This window comes from Nyctereutes procyonoides, unplaced genomic scaffold (assembly GCF_905146905.1).
Source record: "Nyctereutes procyonoides isolate TBG_1078 unplaced genomic scaffold, NYPRO_anot_genome, whole genome shotgun sequence".
Classification (NCBI taxonomy): Eukaryota; Metazoa; Chordata; class Mammalia; order Carnivora; family Canidae; genus Nyctereutes; species Nyctereutes procyonoides.
In genome coordinates, this window is record NW_026575051.1 from 32060505 (window position 1) to 32081671 (window position 21167).

Below are 21167 nucleotides of genomic sequence, written 5' to 3' on the forward strand. Positions count from 1 at the left end.
TAATCACTTAGTGGAGTACCTGGCACATAGTAGCTACTCAAATTGAAACAAAACAAAGTAAAACAAAACAAAACAAAGGAATTTTAGTAGTCATTAAAAATACAATTTTCCTAAATTATATTTCTCCTAAATATATTTGATCCTAAGACAAAGGGACATTATTTAATCCTTCTCTGATTATTTATCATAAGATGTTCAAATCGTGGCAGTTCCACAAGCCATTATTACAGTGATTATTATTATTTTCACAGAGTTTACTTTTCTGGTTAATAGAGATTGGTAGAACATGAGTTACTTCCCGACTAGAACTGTGAAATTATCTTTCATTTATAGTAAGTTGATGCCCTTCTGCTATGATCGAGATGCTCCTAACTTACTTTAATCCTTTTTTAAGAACTAAGAGTCAGATTTATGTCTTTCTGCATTTAAGTTCCTTCACAGTTACTCTGGGGCCAATTAGATGAGTGTGTCAGAGTTTGTGATGGGAGGGATGGAAGGGGAGAAAAAAACAGAGTAAAACCAACTAGCTCACATAGGCACCAGACCCACGGTGTGATCACATTTGTCAAGATCTAGCTAAATAGGCCACCTGGCCTAAGACTCTTGTAAGTAATCATCCTGGGGCTATTTCTTTGACCACAGAGCTTTCTCTTACTTTTCAAGCCCTTGTATAGTCTTTATCATTGATTATAAATATATGTTCAAATTGGGGGAGGGGAGGGATGAGTAAATTAGTTTGAATTTTCTTTTATACCATAGAAATCCAGAGTATATTATACTATATTTTACCACAGAATTTGTCAGTGAATCCTCTAGAAACATCACAATATTATCTACATAAGCCCAATGATGTCTTGATGTATTATCATCCAACACATAATTTCTTTTTAAAAGCAAGATCATTAAGATTGATCTTTTGTTTTGCCTTTATCTAAAGTCTCTAGTCTTCATCATGTATAAAATATAACATGTTGCCTCTTTTTACTCTTGGAAAAAATAAGAACATCTTTTCATTTATGGATTTATTGATAACTCATATGCTAGCCAAAGTAACATATAGAGAGGTGAACTGAAAATAGAGATGCTTTAGGAAGCTTACATTCAGGGAGATAAGCTAGCCACATCAATAACCATAAATATAGAAGTGTAAAGACTTATAAAGTCTTTACTTACACTCTATAAACTTCTAAAGACTTCTATAAAGTCTTTACTTACACTCTATAAAAAATAAAGAAGTGTAAAGTATTCATTCATTCAGTATAATTCACTCATTCATTCATTCATTCATTCATTCAGCAGCTGTTTTTGTTTCTTAACACAGGTCAGGCTCAATACTCAATTTTGGGGACATAATGATGACAGCAACAAAATATAGCAAATGGAAGCTCCCTCCTGATACTTTAATCCTAATGTGTATGTGGGGGTGGGGGAAGGAGTGTAGAGACAGACAATTAAGCTGTGATAATGCAATGTGAAACAGACTTATCCAGGAGGATAGCAACCAGTGGAACATACAAGAGCATATCACCGACTTTGGTGGTCAAGCAAGATTTCCCCAGAGTATCCCATCATCATATTACTCACCTGGAAATCATAGCTTCTTACAATAGCCCCTATTACATTGTACTGTAATTTGTAGTTTACATGACTGAAACCTTTTCCTTCTCTTCACCCTTTGTTTCTCAAGACACTGTATTAGTTATGTTTGTAAAAATAGCCTTTTTTGTCACCAACAACTTCCTTGCTTTCCTGATTAGGCTCATACCCTAGTTTCAAAGTAGAGTATGATGTACAGCTGCATCACATTCTCAGTAATGACTCCTTTTAATTGACTTTTATTTGATTCTAATAATTTATCTTAATGTCATTATCCTTTATAAAGTTATGATATTAAAGAATCAATCATATTGAAACTGATTACAAAATGTAGCTTAATTTCTTATGGATTTCAGAATCACACTTGTGCCAAGTGCTACTTTTTAAACAAAGCTCCATGTCTCCATGCTTGAATGATCCACATTAAAAATAAGTCAAGTTAAAAAAAAAAAGTGAGGTATCATAATCTTTTTTTTTAAATAATTTGTATATTGGTATATTTTGAGTTCCATCAACATCCTATTTAAAATAGTTAAGTGAACATTTTAACCATATCTCCTAGATTCTTTTAAACTTTTCTCACTTTTGGAAGTGCTGTACTTGACCTATTTCTGCCTTATTTACTGAAACAGGCAGGAACATTTTTCCTTATGAGCCCTCTCAATTTCAGAATCTATACTGAAAGGTACTGGAAGGATCACATAGTTAGTAGTTCTAATTCATTACAAGCCAACTAGACATCCCAGTGGAAGAACCAGGGAAAGTGGTCTTGCTGTTGGAGAAATAGTTGGGGTTTGTGGCTGGGCCACATGTTACTCTTTGCCACAGAACACCGAATCCCAAATAAGGTGTGAGGTGGTTCATTCCATGTTATGAATTAAATGTTAAACTCAAGTGTAAATTCTAGTGGTAATATCAAACTTAGGGACAATATAAAGCCCAGGAATCTTGACTTCTGTATACTAGAAAGGCAGGGAGGAACAATGTAAAAATTTTCTTTAGTGAGAAGTTTTAAATGTCTAAGATCTGCTCCAGTATAATTTTAGATGATATAGGTCATTCCTAGTTCAGATAGATCCACTAAGACCTTTTGATGTGAAGGAAAGTAAATGAGACCTGAAATAAATCAGAAGACGTGACTTTGGGTCCTTACTGTGTGACTTTGGGAAGGTCACTCAGCTTCACTGGGCATGTTTTGTTCATCCATAAAATAAAAATTACAGTGCTTGTACCTGCTTTTCTTGTTAGGTATAAGGATCAAATGATACAGAGAGTATTTTTTAAGAGATTTTGTTTATTTATTTGAGAGAGAGAGAGAGGGATCTTATAAGAAGGGGAGAAGGGGCAGAAGGAAAAGGAGAAGCAGACTCCCCACAGAAGAGAGAGCCAGATGTGGGGCTCCATCCCAGGATCCTGAGGTCATGACCTTAGCCAAAGGCAGATGCTTAACTGACTGAGCCACCCATGAGTCCCAAAGTAGAGTATTAAAGTTCTATTTAAAACTTACTGTACAGATATTATTGCTAAGTGACAGGGATTTAGTGGAGTTAGGAATATATAGTTCAGAGACTATTAAATAAAATGTGAATATTTGGATTGACTTCAGAGCTTGGAAAATAAGTATAATTTATTCCAGTTGGCTCTTCAGTCACATTTAAGCACAATATATAATATTTTATCAAGAGAAAGCACGATAATACATGTTTGTCCTTTATGTACTGATACCAAATGTAATATTTAGGCTAAACTTTGGCTCTAAATTATAGGAAAAATCCAAAACGAGAGTGATGTAAAAAAGATAAAAGCTTATTTCATGTTCACATAAATGTAGGCAGCTCCCTGGATCATTAGGGACCCATTTCCTTCTGAATTTTTTCTCACTTGCAATCTCCACCTCAGTGTCCAAGATTGCTGTTCTAGCTCCAGCCATCATGTAAATATTCCATCTGATAACAAAGGGGAAAAAAGAAAGAAGAAAAAGATACTTTCCAAAGTCTCCCATACTGTCTTCATTAATCTTCTCTTGGCAAGAATCTAATTATATGACCTTAAATGAAAGGATGGGGAATCCACTTTTTATTCTGGATTGCCCTACAGATACTACTTTTTTTAAGGTTCTGTTATGTGGGCAAGGAGTGAGCAAGGATTGGGGAAGCTGGTCTTCTCTACAACAATGATGAAAAATTCCTCAATTATCTTTAAGCAAGAGCATATATATTTAGAACAAAAGCTTCCTTGAAATTATTCATAAGAGTTATTTTCTTAATTTTTTCATGCAATAATTATTTACTAGATAAAATTTATGTGCTAGATATTCCACTGGACTTAACAAAAAGAAAACAAACCTGACCCCAAGAAGCTATAATCAATGAAATAAGCAAAGAATAGGAGTTTCCAACAAATAATAGGATAATACAAGAGAAAGTGATTTTGAATTCTTGGAGGAAAAAAAGGTGTTGCATTGTTTTGAGACACAATCATTATGTGCTATAGTCATGCACTAAATGGGATCCTAGAAACCTGAAAGAATGTGTATTCCTCTCAAAGTACTTCATTTACTACAGGAGAATATTTCATGCACTGAGAAGCTATAATTGAGAACTGAATATGAATCATAATCTGATTCCTTTTAGAAATATACACTTGGCATATTCATATTGAACTGAATAAGATAAATAAGTAGGTACTTAGAAAAGACAGACATTATTTATACAATATTAGCTTGATTTGAAATGATTCAGTTATTTATAAAGTACCCTATTTGGTTCATCTGAATCAAGTCGATTCTGCACAAAGCTCTCTTCCTTGTGGAATCCTGGCATTAAGACATTGTGGTCAAAGTAGGAGGACAGGTTGTTAGATGTAATTGGATTCTCTTTCTTCTCTCTTTCCTGCTCCAATACTAACTTTGACTACTGCCACGCCTCTCCTCAGAAGGCAAAAATGTATAGAGAAGAATAGAGGGAGGCAAGGTTGGAGGTGGGGTGAGAGGAACAGTTTTCACCCTCTTAAAATGAGGAGAATGAAATTATAGCTCTTTGGGGAAGACTGGGAACACATTTCAACTCCTTCTCCACCCCTCCTCACCCTCTCCCTGTCACCCTTGGGCCCAGATCTCTTTTTCTCTCCCTATGCTACTGTTATACTTGTGAGTAAAAATGGAGGGAGTTTCTCAGCTCATCCACATTACTTTAAACTGTATAATTTAAAGTCTAATATAAGAATAGAAGACTATACTTAAAATATTTGGTAAAATCTATTTTTGACATAGTGGTCTTTGGGATTTTGCTTCTATTTTCCTCTTGACACTTTTTACTGCTTTGGTTATAATAAAAATTTTAAATATGATAAGAGGAAATGATATAAAGCAGGACATGTCATGTTGAAACCAAAGGAGATTCATAATAAAGCTTGGGGTCAACCAAGAAACATTGTGATCCAGTTGTCACCATTCCTAAACAAAGTTCAGGGTTATTATGTAATACACTACTAATTTTTTAACGTTGTAAAAATAAAGTAAAATAATGTACTTCCTGGGGTGCCTGGGTGGTTCATTCAGTTGAGCATCCAGCCATTGATTTGGACTCAGGTCATGATCTAGGGGTTGTGAGATCAAGCTCCCCATCAGGCTCCCCACTCAGCAGAGAGTCTACTTAAGATTCTCTCCTCTCCTGCTCCCTTCCTCCCTCCCTCCCTCTCTCTCTCTTTCTCTCAGATAAAAATTTTTAAGAAATGTATTTCCTTCCTCCTTTCAATCAACTTTTTGCTAGTCTTGATTAGGGTCTGGATTTAAAAGTGAACCGTACTAATAAAATTCAGTTATATTTTATATTTCTTTTTAGTTATATTTTATATTGATAAAAGAAATTAATTTTAACAATCTATTTTATTAAAAAAGTAAATTCAGAATTTGAAGTATCCTTATCTTCTTTACTCATTACAGTAATCCATTTTAAACACACATATGTCATAATTGCTTGCAAGGATGTTTTTACAAGTATGTAATTTTTTATATTTTTGTGTAAAATGTTTAAAACTTGCCTCATACAAGATTTTTCATATACTGGGTACTCAGTAAATATTTTCACCCTAAATTCCTCAATGATACAACCTTTTAAGACATGGTAAAGAAAAAGATCTGATTACGGTTTGCCTGGACTAAACTGTTCTTTTCCAGTAAATGAATGTCTTCCAAAAAGGTATTTATAGCCATTGCTTATAAAAGTAATGGTACTGGAAATAGTTTGTTTTGCCATCTGTTATTTTTGCCGATAAGAATTATAGTACTCTGACCATAGTCATCTTTTCCACCTGCTGAGAAACTGAGACTCTAGCCTGGTAGGATTCTAAACTTTCAAAGGTAATTGTTTATTAAAAGATAAGAAGCAACTTGAGACCCTTCTTCAATCTTGCTTCAGTACAAGGGATTTGTTACATTGTGATTTCAGCACTTCCCAACCAATGGACGAAAATCTTGATTTGTTCTTGGTAGAAGCTTCCATTATTTCCTATAGTGCTGGTTTATATCTTCTTAGGCCTAGTAGTAAAGGAGTGTGTCATGAGTAGTCAAAGGGGGAAGAATATGGAACTATGTACCAGATGATCCATTAAAACAGGGACCCAGATAAAACTCCTCTAGAAAAATAGTAAAACCAGTATTTCTTTACTTTTGCAGGAGACTAAAATTCATGATTTCAGAGGTGGTTGGAGGGAGATCTGTGCTATAGTCTTTGGTTTTGAGCTGATACATGCATGATTACTTCATGCATGTATCAAAGAGGCTTCAATGCTGCCTGGCATTTCCATGTTATCTGGTTTTCCAGTTATCAACAAAGAATTTCTCGTCTGTTCAAATGTATTTAAACCATTTATCTCATTTTTACAGCTTTAACTTTAACAATGGACTCCACTCCTATTCCAAAGAGAATTTGGTAGCCATCCTGTTACCTTCCCACTACATTTATCTTATCTACATTTTCACCTAGACTTTGTTCCTTTTTACATGTTTTAAGTCAAGAAAGGATTTTCTTTTATCAAAGGCCAGTTCTTCTCATGCGCTTTAAATTTCATTTTTATCAGATTTCTTCTGTAGTTGATGCAATCAGTTATCTTTCCTGATTCAGTTCCTTTTTTTTTTTTTTGTATTTTTTTTTATTGGAGTTCAATTTGCCAACATATAGTATAACACCCAGTGCTCATCCTGTCAAGTGTCCCCATTCAGTTTCCTTATTTGATTCATCACTTAACATTTAACATATTTTAGTATTTCTTATTGTAAAAAATCTTATATTCAGCTCCCCTTCTAATTATTATTAAAACACTGATGACTACAACTCATATTTATTTAGGACTTAGTATATGCCAGGTATATTCTAAGACCTTTCTTTTTTTAATTTGTAGAGGGGAAAGAACAGGAACATCTTGTCATATTTAGCTCTACAGCTTCACTTCCTTCTTTTCAAAGAAGGTAGATCCAATAGAAGGGTGGTCTCTTCACAGAAATCTCCCTCTGTCACTAATAGTTTAGGAGAGAGTAATGATGGCCCCATCTAAGGTCATGGAAATAGAGAGGTCAGTGAAGTCATTACACAAAAGGAGAAACTAGCTCAATGGGGAAAGTGAAAAGTTAATTATTAGACATGTTGGGTTTGAAATATCTGGGGTTGGGTGGCTTAGAGATAAGCAACTAGGGATTTAAAAGGTAAGCATGTATGGAACTATCCAATCTCAAGGTTGACATTGGTATTTTGGAGTAGGAGTTCTTTTGAGATCTCCCTAAATCACCATTCCCAGAGTTCTATAACTGGCCCAATTATAGTATTTAGCATAATTCAACTATTGTGGTTGTTCAACATCAGGTGTTTCCCTTCAGATATCTGGAGAAATCCAGAGGACAAGATCAACTGATAATCTGCCTTTTTCCAAAATACCATCAAGGCCAGCATTACTCTATTTTGTTCTTTTTCTCCCCACATCTTTCATTGTTAGCTATTTGATTTTGTTTTCAAAGCAGGTTATATAAAGAAGTCTATTAGTTCTAACATCATTCTAAATTAAAATATGAATGCATAGCAGAAGGCTCCATTTTCATTACTCTTTCCAGAACTTTAGGAACTAGTGAAGACTAGATAAGTTACTCAGATGGGTTAAGAATTTACATGAATGGTCATTATTTTTTAATACTTTTTAGAACCCACTGAGAACTAAACACTTTACATTTATTATGTCTAATTTTAAGGTAACCCAGTGTAGTAGATACTTTAACTCTCATCTTACAGATCAAAGACTTTGAGGCTGTCAGAAGTGAATCATTTGTGCAAGGTCACACATTTGGTAGCTTCCATTGCTAGGAGTCAGTCTGCGATTGTTCAAGTTGCTAATTGTGGACCCTGCCTGCACATTAGAATTACCCGGGGATCCTTACCAATGCTAATACAGAAGCTCCACCCTCAAATGATTAGATCAGAATCTTAGGGAATAGTACTTATAGATCCACATTTTTAGAGCTCTTCAGGTGATAACACTGTGCAATCAAGGTTGAAAACCGCCTGCCTCTGACGGTTAGGACATTTTCATACTATGCCACCTCTGTATCAAAAATTATTTTTTTAAGATTTTATTTATTTATTCATGAGAGACACGAGAGGCAGAAACACAGGCAGAGGGAGAAGCAAGGTCCCTGCAGGGAGCCTAATGTGGGACTCAATCCTAGGACCTCAGGATCACTTCCTGAGCCAAAGGTGTCCCCAAAAACTCAACCACTGAGCCACCCAGGTGTCCCCAAAACTATTTTCATTCTATATTGAAATAATCTTGTGACACCAAGTCTGACTGCTGATTAAACTCGATAAATAGAATAAACAAATCTCTTCTTGATATAAAAGTGTTACTTTCCTTTGCCTTCCAAATCCACAGAGAAATATTTTGTCAAAAAATCTCAGAAACAGAGCTACAGTTTTGTTTGCTCTGCTTGATACAAGTTGAAGGCAACCTTGTATTTTCATTACGACTATCCTTTTTTGAGTGACTAGATATGGTACTTAATTATACCAGAAGATATAAATCCACTGACTATCGATTTTCTCTTCAGTTATAGAACACAGTATAAATCAATTCCTAGAGATATCTTAGAGCTTATAATACATTTTAAAATTTCTGAATTATTAGTAAAACTTTAGTTGAACTCTTGGCCTTATTTAGCAAGTGACTTAATTATATTTCATTTTGAATAAAATTGTTATTTTCTAAGCTTGGAGATAACAGTGTATAATGCAGCATCTGCTGTGTATGATGTACAAATGTTTGGACTCCCAAAGGACGCATTTCAAAGGCTCGGATTTTCCCGTTATGTGTGACAAACTTTACAAGGTCTTCAAAATATGAACATGTTTTCTGCAAGATACATCGTTTTGACATCTGTCAAACAGATTTTTATCTCTATTGACATCTAACTAGCATTTCTTTTCTTTTTAATAATAATGTTTTATTTTAATATGAAATTATAAAAATCTAGCAATTAAAAATTGTTATTGTTTGAGGTACTCATCTATCAATTGCTTGTATTTCTTCATTAATTATTTCATATCACACATGGCTTTATATTAGCAATTTCTGGTTTTCCAAAGCTTTTTAATTTTTTTCAAAAAAGATGGGTCAGAGAATGTTTCCTCATCATAGCTTTGTGCCATAGTTTTTAAGCAAGCGTTGCAAATTTTTAATGGTGAAACAAGAGTTTTCAAGAGAAAACTAAAGCCTTATCAAATCTCTTCTATTGATATTTTCCATTATATACAAGAGGAAGAATGAACAGACTCAGTATTTGGATATATGAGAGACGTTTGTCAGTTGTCTACAAATGACATTGCTGTTGATATAGCAAGTGACAGGAGCTATGGAATGAGCCTTTAATTTAATTTTATGAAATGATGAAGATGATAGGCACAATGCCCCCCGGGCATCTTATTGGGATTAAGGTGCTCTATCCAGATAACCTCAAACTACATTTGCACCCGTGTTGATGGAATCTTCATAACCAAAACTATACTTTTAAATGGTACATTCTTCTGTTGGTAGTGATTTGGAAAAAAAAAACAAACTTAATCATTTAATGTCAGTTTTGTTTGTATATTATAACATCTATTCATTTATCATCTACATACTGCTATTTGAAAACAATTTGTACTGGCTTGAAAGGGTATAGTATAATCATAGTAATATAAATATCAGCAAAATCACAGGAAAGGGCAATATGTTGTAATGAAAAGAGCATATGCTCCATCATTTGCTAATTGTGTAACTTCAGACAAGTTATTTAACCTCTCTGAGCTTCATCTCCTCATTTATAAAATATTTACCTTACAGCATTGTTGCAAAAAAATTGTTGTTTGCAGACTTAAAATAAGTTACTGTGAGAGTGAAATAAGTAAGATAATGGATAAAAAGGGCTTGCACAAAGGTAACAGAAAACTGTCTTTGAAATCACTATAGTGATGAACCAGAATTTCTTCCCATAGCATCATTCACATGTAAGGAGTTACAGGTGCATCTCAAAATTATATTGTATATGTCTTGTACTTGTTTTTATTCCACATGAATATCAAGATATACATATTTATAATTTTTCTAGTTTTATTAATAAATGACATACATCACTATAAGTTTAAGGCATTTGGTGTGATGGCTAGATTTGGCATATATTGTGAAGTGATTACAACGGATTCAGCCAAAATCACCTATCTTCTCATAGAAATACAATGCAAAGAAGAAAAAAAAATGAAGAAAAAATTTCTCCTTGTGATGAGAACTCTTAGGATTCACTCTCAACTTTCCTATATGTCATATAGCAGTATTAACTCTAGTCATCATGTTGTCTGTTTATTATAGACAAATTAGTGTGTGAGTGAAGGAAATTAAATAATTCAAATGAGAATTTCTTCATATGGAGGAATGATTTCAGCTTGTCTAAGATTTTTAAATGTTGCAGTAACTTAAATAATTCTTGATTTCTCCATAAATACTGCAATTAAAGTATGCAGATATTGGTACTGTTTGAGAGTTTCTAAATATTCTACTGAAATGTTTCATCTCAAAATTCTGTTTTTCATATTTCTAGCAAAAGCAAGCTTCTCTGAATTCTCTATTCCATGGAATTTTTTTTATATCCTATATCTTTCATCAAAAACATTTTCTTTTTTGCTTTTTGAAATATTTACATAATAGGTATCTATGATTGCTTATTTTTAAATGCTAACACCTTTTGATTTATTTGAATGTTGGGAATAAGGTAAACATAGTATTTTGTTCTTAGAAACCTTAAAAGTCTGCCAAATGAAAAGAATAAATAACTATATTTTACACTTTAAGAAATTCATCTCAGTACTAATGTAATATCTTTCTAGTTGGACTTAAGGAATCATTAAAATTTTAAATAAATTAGTAAAACAGACATCTTTGATAAATAGGAAACATAGATAAGCAACTTCAGAAGCAAAAAAATAGTATTTCTTAAAATGTACAAGAACATTATATACAATCATATAGTAAGACATTGGAAAATATAAAATTTTCTGGGAAAACATATATTGCAAAAATTAATTCTAGAATTCAGTCAGACTTTTAATTAGACAATATTCATACTATTGTAGAATTTTAGACCCTACAGTAAAAATCTAATAATTTGTGAGAATGTTAAGGTCAAAGTCTTTTGGGGAAAGTAAAAAAATCTAAAAAATTCCATTTGTTAGATTTGGAAATTAGATAGTCATGAGTGATTCCTGTAAGAGGGAAATTCAAGGGAGATGCTAGATGGAAATAAAACCTATAAACAGGTAGTAAAGAAGCTGATGGTTATTTTAATCTTTCAAGAAATTTGATCACAATTGGAAAGAGGGAAAAAAACAACCCAGTGAGAACTACTGTGAATAAACCAATTAAAAGAAGGTTGATTGATTAGTTGAAGATAGAGATTTCAATAGATTTGTAGGCTAAGAGATTATGTAATCTCAGGATCTAACTAAAGGAGAAGAGTATATAGTTGACCAACTATAGGATCAAAGTGATTATGTATCAGATTTACATATATCATGCTGTTTAATCTTTACAACAGTCTCATGAGGTAGATGCTATAGTTATCATCATTTTTTTGTATGAGGAAAGAGAGGCACAGAAATTGTAAATAACAACCAGTAAATGCAGCAGTCATTGTGTGAACCCACGTTGCAACTCCAGGAACCTATCTCTTAACTCTACTATGCCATACCCTGGAAAGAGAAGGGCCTGCTTCAGAAAGGAGGAAGTGGGTAGATGAAATTAAGGGAGAAATTAAGGGAGTGCAGGGAATATGAAGATAACAATAATATGAATAGTCTGCACCTCATCAGTAATGTTGAAGGCAGGATTATCTGTTTAAGAATAAGGAAGAAAGTTGAGAGGATAAAAAACGATTGTGAGGATTAGTCTATGGATATGCAAAAAATATTGTCAGAAAACAGTATGAGGTAGTTAAGGAAATGCACAAGCCCTGGGGCCAGAGACAATGTATTAACTCCTCCTCCTCGCTCATTAACCATGAGGCCTTGGCCAAGTTTCTTAGTCTCTCCAAACCCTCATGTGCAAATAGGGATGATAATCATCTGACTACATATTATTCTGTTTTATATCATTGGAAAAACACTCTATGCTTCTCTCTTTTTTCTAGACTTTCTGGACTATTCTTTGGTTTTCTCTGTGATTTAGAATTAACTTGTCAAACTAAAGGAAAAAAATTAAGATTTGATTGGAATTGTATTGAATATATTTATCAGTTTGGGAAAAATTGACATTTGTAGGACACTGATTCTCTAATACATACATGTACATAATAAATTTTTCTATTTAATGGTAGCTTGTTTTGTGTCCTTTAATTAAATGTTATGATTTTCTTTATTTTTTTTTAAGATTTTATTTATTTATTCATGAGAGACACATAGAGAGAGGGAGAGGCAGAGACACAGACAGAGGGAGAAGCAGGCTCCATGCAGGGAGCCCCACATGGGACTCGATCCTGGGTCTTCAGGATCAGGCCCTGGGCTGAAGGTGGTGCTAAACTGCTGAGCCACCCGGGCTGCCCAATGTTATGATTTTCTGCACATATTTTTTAACCGTATTTGAGTTATTTTATGATTTCTGTTGGCATTATGAATAGGACCTTTTCTTTCATCTGATTATTTTTCCCCAGTGATTTTGTTTTGTAGGCGCAGTTTCTTTTCTGTTTCTGAAGAACTTAGACTGTTTTTTGAAGTTTTTATTTTTCTGTTACCTCTATAGTTTCTCCACACTCCCCCACTTTTTCTTTTCTTGGCCTTTTTCTTTTTTTCCATATTGGAAGATTTTTTTCAATTATCGGAATATCCTTGGCTGTGTATTCATATATAAAAGCAAGGCCCTAAAAAGTGACTTGAAGTTCTATGGGTAGATGGACTTATTGAAAGGTAGATTTCATAGTGTTAGTGAAGGATGAGCCAGCATATGAAGATTTTTCCCCCTCTGGGGGTGAATTTTAATCTCTGACCTGCTGACATCTGGGAACAGAAGTAAGGAGAAAATAAGAGGAGGGTGCTTAGAGTTTAATATTACACTTGTATCTGCATTGTACACTGTAATGAAACTGATGCTTGGGTTCAGAACCCACTCAATTTTCCAGAGACTCACCTCCTTATGACAGTGCAGGACTGTACTGAGTTTGGGAGGAAACAGAGTTTCAGCTTTTCTGTATATAGATTTTCACCCAGCCTCTCTCTTTTTCAGCCCCATGCAGAGTCATCCTTCTGTTTCTGGTCCCTGTTGTTTCCAAGTATTAAAACCTTCTGAAGGTCTGCAGAGTGAATTTGGTCCATTGCCATCAATATTTCCATCGCTGACTCCCATACTCTATAAGCACTTACACTATCACATTTTCTGCTACTCTAAGTCAGTTAAGTCTTCTTCTCTCAACATCTGAATTTGCCAACATCTTGAGTTCACTGTTGTCTACTGCCTGTTCTTTTTACTGTGTCTTAATAACTTGGTAATTTTAACATGATTTGGAAGGGAGAGGAGAGATAAAGTTTTTGTGCATTTATCTTGTATCTAGCCAGTTTGTTGATTCTTCTTATTATTTCTAACAATTTAAAAATAGATCCTCTTAGGTTTCTTAATAAGGAGATATATTTCTTTTTTTTAAGTTTTTATTTAAATTCCAGTTAACACAAAGTGTAGTATTTGTTTCAAGTATACAATTTAGTGATTCAACACTTATGTACAATACCCAGTACTCATCACAACAAGTGCACTCCTTGACCCACATCACCTATTTAATTCATCTCACCACTCACTTCCCCTCTGGTAACCATCACTTTGTTTCCTATAATTTAGAGTTTGTTTCTTGATTTGCCCCCTCTCTCTTTTTTCCCTATGATCATTTTTTTTGTTTCTTAAATTCCACATATGAGTGAAATCATATGGTATTTGTATTTTCTGACTTATTTCACTCAGTGTAATACTCATTAGGACCATCCATGTCTTTGCAAATGGCAAGATTTCATCCTTTTATGGCTGAGTAATATTCCAGTATATACCACTTCTTTATCCATTTGTCAGTTGATGGACATTTGGGATCTAGCAAATCTAGAGATTTGCACTTCTCTTTATTGACTCAAATGATACAGAAATGCTAATTCAGAGAGAAACATGCACCCTCATGTTTAATAGCAGCATTGTCAACAATAGCCAAACTATGGAAAGAGCCCAAATTTCCCATGACTTTCTGAGAGATGCATAGTAAGTCTTTCATTATAAACATAGTTTGACAGTTTATTCCTGTAGTTTTCTTCGTTTTTGTTTCACATATTTTCAAAAATTCTTAGAGGTGTGTTGTTTCGGAAACTTCTTTATGACCTGCTTCTTTTATCACTGTGAAAAGTCCTTCATCTTTTAATGCTTTTTTTCAGTATTAATATTGTGACATCTGATTTTTGCATGTTAACATTTGCTTAATGTAGTCCTTTTCAATCTCTTTATTCCTAATCTTCCTGTGTCATTGGGTTTGAGATATGTCTCTTTAAAATACATTACTAGATTTTGATTTTTTTTATCTAATATAAAAGTCCTCAACTTTTATATAATGAGTTTAAAATATTCCCATTGCTATAATTTTTGATATCCTTGGAATTTTGTTATTTTTTTTCATTTATCATATTTTCTAGCTTATTTTTGTTCCTTTGCCCACCCTTAATTAGGCTAATTTTTCTTTAGTTCTGTTTTTCTCTACTATATTATAAATATATTATTTGTTTCTATATTTTGTGGTTACCTTAACATTGCTAATATAAATGTTCAAACATTTTTCTAACTTTAGAGTTAGTATTTCTCATATACCTAAGAACAACAACAAAAAGGCTTAGCGTACTTTTATTTTCTCCTGATCTTATCTCTCATATTTTAACCTTCATTAATATTATTTTAAATTTGATAGCTTAGTGGTTGTATTTTAAAAATTAAAACATGTTTAGTCAAGCTTTTAAATAAACATTTTTAAGACAATGTATTTTATTACTCTCTTTGCTACCCATTATGTCTTTTTTTTTCTTTTAATTTTTATTTATTTATGATAGTCACACACACACAGAGAGAGAGGGGAAGAGACACCGGCAGAGGGAGAAGCAGGCTCCACGCACCGGGAGCCCGACGTGGGATTCGATCCCGGGTCTCCAGGATTGCGCCCTAGGCCAAAGGCAGGCGTCAAACCACTGCGCCACCCAGGGATCCCCCCATTATGTCTTTTATTTCATTCACTCCTCCTGTAATTTCTTATTATTATTGGCTTATATCATCTAGCAGTTCTTTCAGAGAGAATCCTGATGTAGTAAACTTCAAAGTTCCTTTAATTCTAAAAATACCTTTATTTCTTCCTCTCACTTGAATAGTTTTGGTGGGTGTAGAATTGTATCTTCAAAGTTATTTTCCCTTAGAATGCTTAGATATTATTCTACTGTCTTCTTGTATCCTGGGTTGCAAGGAATCTGATGTCAATTTGATTTTTAGTTCTTTGTGAGTAATCTTTCTTTTGACTCTGACAGCTTTTAAGATTTTCTCTTTATTCTTGATATTCACAAATTTCATCACAACATATTGTGGTGTGTGCATGTGTGTGTGTGTGTGTGTGTGTGTGCACGCGCCCGTGTGTGTTTTATCTTTAATTTATCCTTCAACCGAGAGGATCTTTGAAGTTCTGAGAAGCTTTTCCATAATATTTCTTTAAATGCTGCTTTTCCTTAAATTTTATCTATTTTTTCCTTATGAAAGTACTTTCAAACAGATGTTAGCACTGTGTGTCACCATGTATCTTAATCCCCTACTTCCATGTCTTCATCTCTGCTTCTAATATCTTGCTTTGAGCTGGGGCATCCTTCTGTCTCCATTCATCTGCTTTGTTTTTCAGGCATCTCTCACTGTCTCCAATATATTACAGTTTATACTTCTTTACTTTCCAGTTATTTTATGAAATCTTCTCTGTTGTCCCTAAGGATTTGGAGTGAATGGTATACATGAGGGTGACAGTTATATGAACAGTGCTCAGTTTGCCAATTTCAATACCCTATTTCAATAACCCTTTCAAGTTTGTAATATTTGTCAACAATGCTCATCAGTTGTAAAGGACCAAATTGAGGTTTGGCAAGGCAAGTATAAGCAGAAGAATTTAATGATGTGATTGTGGTGCTAGTGAGTCTCAGGTTTAGAATGGCAAGCTGTCAAGACTCAGCTATTGTGGGAGTTGAAAGCAAACACATGGGTGAATAAGGAGAAGCTGTAAAACTGGAGGTCATGACAGTGGGTCCAATAGTAAGAAAACTGAACAAATGACAAGATATAAACCTGTTTATAGAAAAAATGAATCAGAGTTTGAGATTTATTGGTGTAAAAATCTCTCCAAGGGAGATTGATCGTTTTGGGTTGTTGTTGGGGATTTAGGTTATATATACTGATTCTTCATATGATGATGAAGCAAAATGTATCTCCCTTTCTTTATTTTCCAGGAACATATATGTTGTTATACTCTTTGTGTAAGATTAGCTTTGTGATTTCAGACCACGTTAGTCCATATATACACATTCTTTAGGTTGAGATGCTTTTCTTCAAGTTAGAGCACTTTCTAGATATATATAAATATTCATCTCATCACAGTAGAATGCTATTGCTCATAGAAATGGCTCTTATTTCTCTAGTTACTATACTTTTTTTCCACATGTGGCAGTAATATTCTTGTCCAGAGAGACATGGATTATTGAAATAAATGTTAGTAGCCCCAAATTACTTGTATTTCAATTTGTATTAGACTTTAAGTACATACCAAAAAGTCCCAAGGCAACAAACATAATATAGAAAGTGCAAATTAAAAGTCTCTGTATTGACACATTGAGCAGTTATCTCTTACAAAATTTCAGTGCATCCAGTATTTCACATTTAACATTTCAACATTTTTACATTGTTTTATATAATCTTACACTGATAGTTTAAAAATGGAGAAGGGATAATTTTGCTAGCACATACAATTGAGATGAGACAAACTGGTGGAAGGAAATGACAGGTGAATTAGAAAGTGTAACTAGTCTTCAGGTATTAAAGGGAAGAGTTAGCTTTGAAATTCAAATTGGGATCAGGAACTACAGATCAGGAATGAGCAAAGTAGTCAGCTGCAAATATTTAAGCCTTAACTTGGAAGAAAAGTCTCAGTGTCTCAAGTATAGAAGGAATCACAGTTGGTTAAAGCTACTACATTATGTCTGAAGCAGGTGTAAGGTGCTAGAAATCCATGACTTTATCATACTGAAAGTTGCCATCTTTGTGATAATAAATCTAAGTACCTGAGTATATTTAAGGGCTACATGGAATAAGGAATCACATACTGAAAACTAGTAGTGCTCTTTTTAGTACTATTTTTAAAATAATGATGATTATGGCCATGATCAGTTAAAGCACATGCTATATGCCTAGCACAGTGTTACTCAGCTTCTGTACATTATCTCTGAGCATTTAAAAAAAACCTGGTGAGATAAACATGGTAAAGTTATTTTTATAGGATTAAAAGAACTAAAAATCTGAATTAACATCTGGTGAATTTCAATAGAATAAACAAATAATAGGAATAATTTGGGCCAAAATTTTACAAAGATATTCTGCTTTAGCAATATAGTGGAGTGGAGGCGAGACCATGAAGGTTGTACTTTTATTTCTCTGTCAATGAGTTTTTTTATTATTTTTTTCTAGTTATATGTTTTGCTCTTTTCAATTTTTGGAAATCACAAGTCTAAGACTGACAAGAGAGTAGTTAGTTACTGGCTTTGATTTATGAAGACTTCATTTGAACAAGATTTACACAAATAAAAAAAAGTAGCAGCCCTTACCAAAATGAAGCTGCTCATCTTTACACATGAGTCACAAGTAACTAATGTTGGTGCATTCAGAATGATTAAGTTGCATAAAGTAAAATATCTGTGAAATCATGGCTGTGTACTGCCAGTGACTCAAAATTAACTTTTCAAAATGATTTGATTACAACACACATTGTAAGGTAATAATACAGAACAATGTATTAAGTACTTTAAAATACATATGGCTTTTTGTAGTAGGCTATTAGCCAAATCTCATTTTACAGTTTTATAGCTCTCACACTTGGAATATCTCACTTGTATAAAGGCAGTTCTTTGTTTTGGATGTCTGTTGGGATGTAATATTAACATCAATACAGATAAAACAATAAAGAATAATCACCCAAAATGGGAGAATAAAGAATATAGCCAAAGAATTATGCAAGATGTCAGTAACTTAAAGATAGGACCACTCCCTGTAGTTATATTTCAAGAAAAAAAAATTCAAGTAAAGTAATAATTGTAATCTCCCCCGGGTTTTAATTTACATTTAGGCTTCTCATAAAAAATTGAACATGCAAATGGAATTAGGACTTTTTTTTAGGACTTTTTTTTCTATCACAGATATTGAACACAGCATAAAGACTGCAGGGTTTCTAATTTCTGTAAATAATTGCTCTGTCACACAGAAGAGGTAGATATTTGAAATAATATCAGTGAGTTGAAGATTAACTATCCTCTGGAGGACACATGATTTCCTGCCACCACCACCATATTCAGTGTGAGTCTTTTTTGTTTCCACAGAGCATCTGTACAACCACAACTGCATTTTTGCACTTTTTCTTCCTGGCTTCATTCTGTTGGGTTTTGACTGAGGCGTGGCAATCATATATGGCTGTAACTGGAAAAATTAGGACACGGCTTATAAGGAAACGTTTTTTGTGCCTTGGATGGGGTAAGCATATTAATATATCCTTTCATGTTCTTGTTAAAATGGCTTTGAACACATAACGAAGCAGTAGAGTGTGATTATCCCCAGGCTACTTTTCTTTGTGTCCAATTTGATATATGGAAGTAGAAATATATGAAGCAGGTCATTTTTGAACATTCTTTGAGCATTTGAAACTTTAAAAAGGAGTAAATATTGGATGGCCATGTAGCCAGCCAGTCAGTTAAGCAATGGTGATAGCTTGGATAGCTATGAGCAGAAAAGCAAAATGGTCTCTACTAATATGTTCTGAAAATGCAAAATGTTTTAAAATGTTCTGGGCTCAAACCAGGTACTAGTCATGTTTACCAGTCATGTGTACTCCCCACAAGAAAAATTTGAAAAGTCTGTTCTGAGAGAGCTCAAAGCAATTAAGGATTACAACTATCCATGTAACAGGAAGAAAGTCATTTAGAGAATGAATGAAATCTCATAGCTAGTCAGTAGAGTCCTGAGAGGAAAAATAGAATTGTTGACAGACTGAGAATTAACTAATTATTTGCTTATCTTTATTAGGAAAAGTTCTTCTCATATTACCTTATAAAATGGACACCTTGAAGATCTGTTTTTCATAAGGCCAATTCTAATGTTTAATTAGAATTAATTAGTTTAATTAATTTAAGAAACTAGTTTCAGAAAACCTCAGAGTTTTGTCATCTTTGCCTTTGAGTTTCAGAAGACTTGAACTAAAAAAAAAGGGGGGGGGGCAGAATTTTGGGCCAAATATACAACAAATACCTGATATACCAGAAGACTAGAGAATAGGATGCTTGACGGAGTCTGAAAAATTCCAAATAAGTGGTCTTATTAAAATAACAGAATAATTTATACTGGAAAAAGTAGGATCAAGATCACTTAAAGAGTATCCATCAGGTTTCAGCAAGATTCTGTCATGTGTGATTAACATATTAGGGCTCTTTGCACAGGCAAATGGGAAAGCCATTAAGAAGAAATCGGAGAATGTATTCTATTTATACTTTCATAAAACTTTTGTCTGGATTTCATGTCAAAGACCTTCTAAAGTTAGATTGGTGTTGAATCAGGGCACACTTTTGTTATGATCTAGTGTCATAAATCCAAGAAATATGGAATTCAGGTAAGTGACTTTCCTTAAGTATAAAGAGTGGCAATTTTCTGGATTGGTAACTAGCTTATTTAATAACATCATTACCAAAGATGGCATGAGGAGAGATCTCACAGCTGATCTCCAAGGTTACAGATAATATGAAACTACTCTGGGTAGCAAAAAAAGCTAAGCTGATGGTGCTAGACCATCGGGAAGTCTGAATTGGCAGATTAGTGGCATATGAATTTCATTACGGCAAAGTGAAACATAATAAATCTAGAAAAAAATTAATCTAAATTGTACAGAATGAAGTTTATTAATGCTTTAGCTATGACACAGGAGAGATTTTTTTTTTCTAATGAACTTGGTCTAGTCAATAAAAAAGTCAACTCTATATATGTGTGTGTGTGTATACGGGGTGGGGGAGATGTATATCTATTTAAAAATATGATGTATCCCTCTGAGGTGCTCTCATAGTTTTTGTCATTAAACCTCATGAAGGAATGTGATGTCACTTGAAAAGACTCACAGAGGAGAATGGCAAGAAGGAGGGGAAACGATAGGAGGAAAGAAAACGGGTGGAAGATACTCAAGAAGATAATTAGATGATGGATTTTTCAACCTGAAAAGGCAAACATCGTCTTCCTGAAAAGAAGTGATGACCAAAATTAAAAAAAAAAAAAAAAAAAAAGCATAGATTAGGTTGAGCTCTGTTCACCAAAACACAGGGATGGTCCACTGAACTGGAGTAAGGAAAGGGTGATTCATATAAATATAAACTAAGACTGTTAGGTCAGTATTTGCACAGATATGTAGGCAGTTGAATTCCAAGAGGTACTGAGCAATGTGTGGAGTGATACCTACCTAGAAGTCCATGAAGAGAAACTGTCATGTATTTTCTGACCTCCCTTCAGGATTGTTAAAGGAAGATAATCAGGAGGCCCCAAAATTAATTCTGTAGGGCCTTTAACCGTGATCCATTCTTGTTATTATAAGTTAATCATAAAGAAAGAATTATGTGATGTGATTTACTTTTTCTGTCTTATTGTAAGTACAACTTGATGTGGATCACTATGGGGCCAACTTGAATGTTCCAATTCTGTGATATTCCATCACAGCAGAATATCCATTTTTT

At 33.7% G+C, this 21167-nt stretch overlaps 1 protein-coding gene across 1 annotated transcript in view; it reads left to right on the forward strand.

Moving 5' to 3' along the window:
- ADGRB3 (adhesion G protein-coupled receptor B3) overlaps positions 1 to 21167 on the forward strand; it is a 705508-nt gene that overhangs the window by 617975 nt on the left and 66366 nt on the right. Inside the window, exon 20 of the mRNA XM_055329612.1 lies at positions 18783 to 18933. Within this exon, the coding sequence (XP_055185587.1) occupies positions 18783 to 18933 (151 nt within the window). The remainder of the gene's footprint in view (positions 1 to 18782; positions 18934 to 21167) is intronic.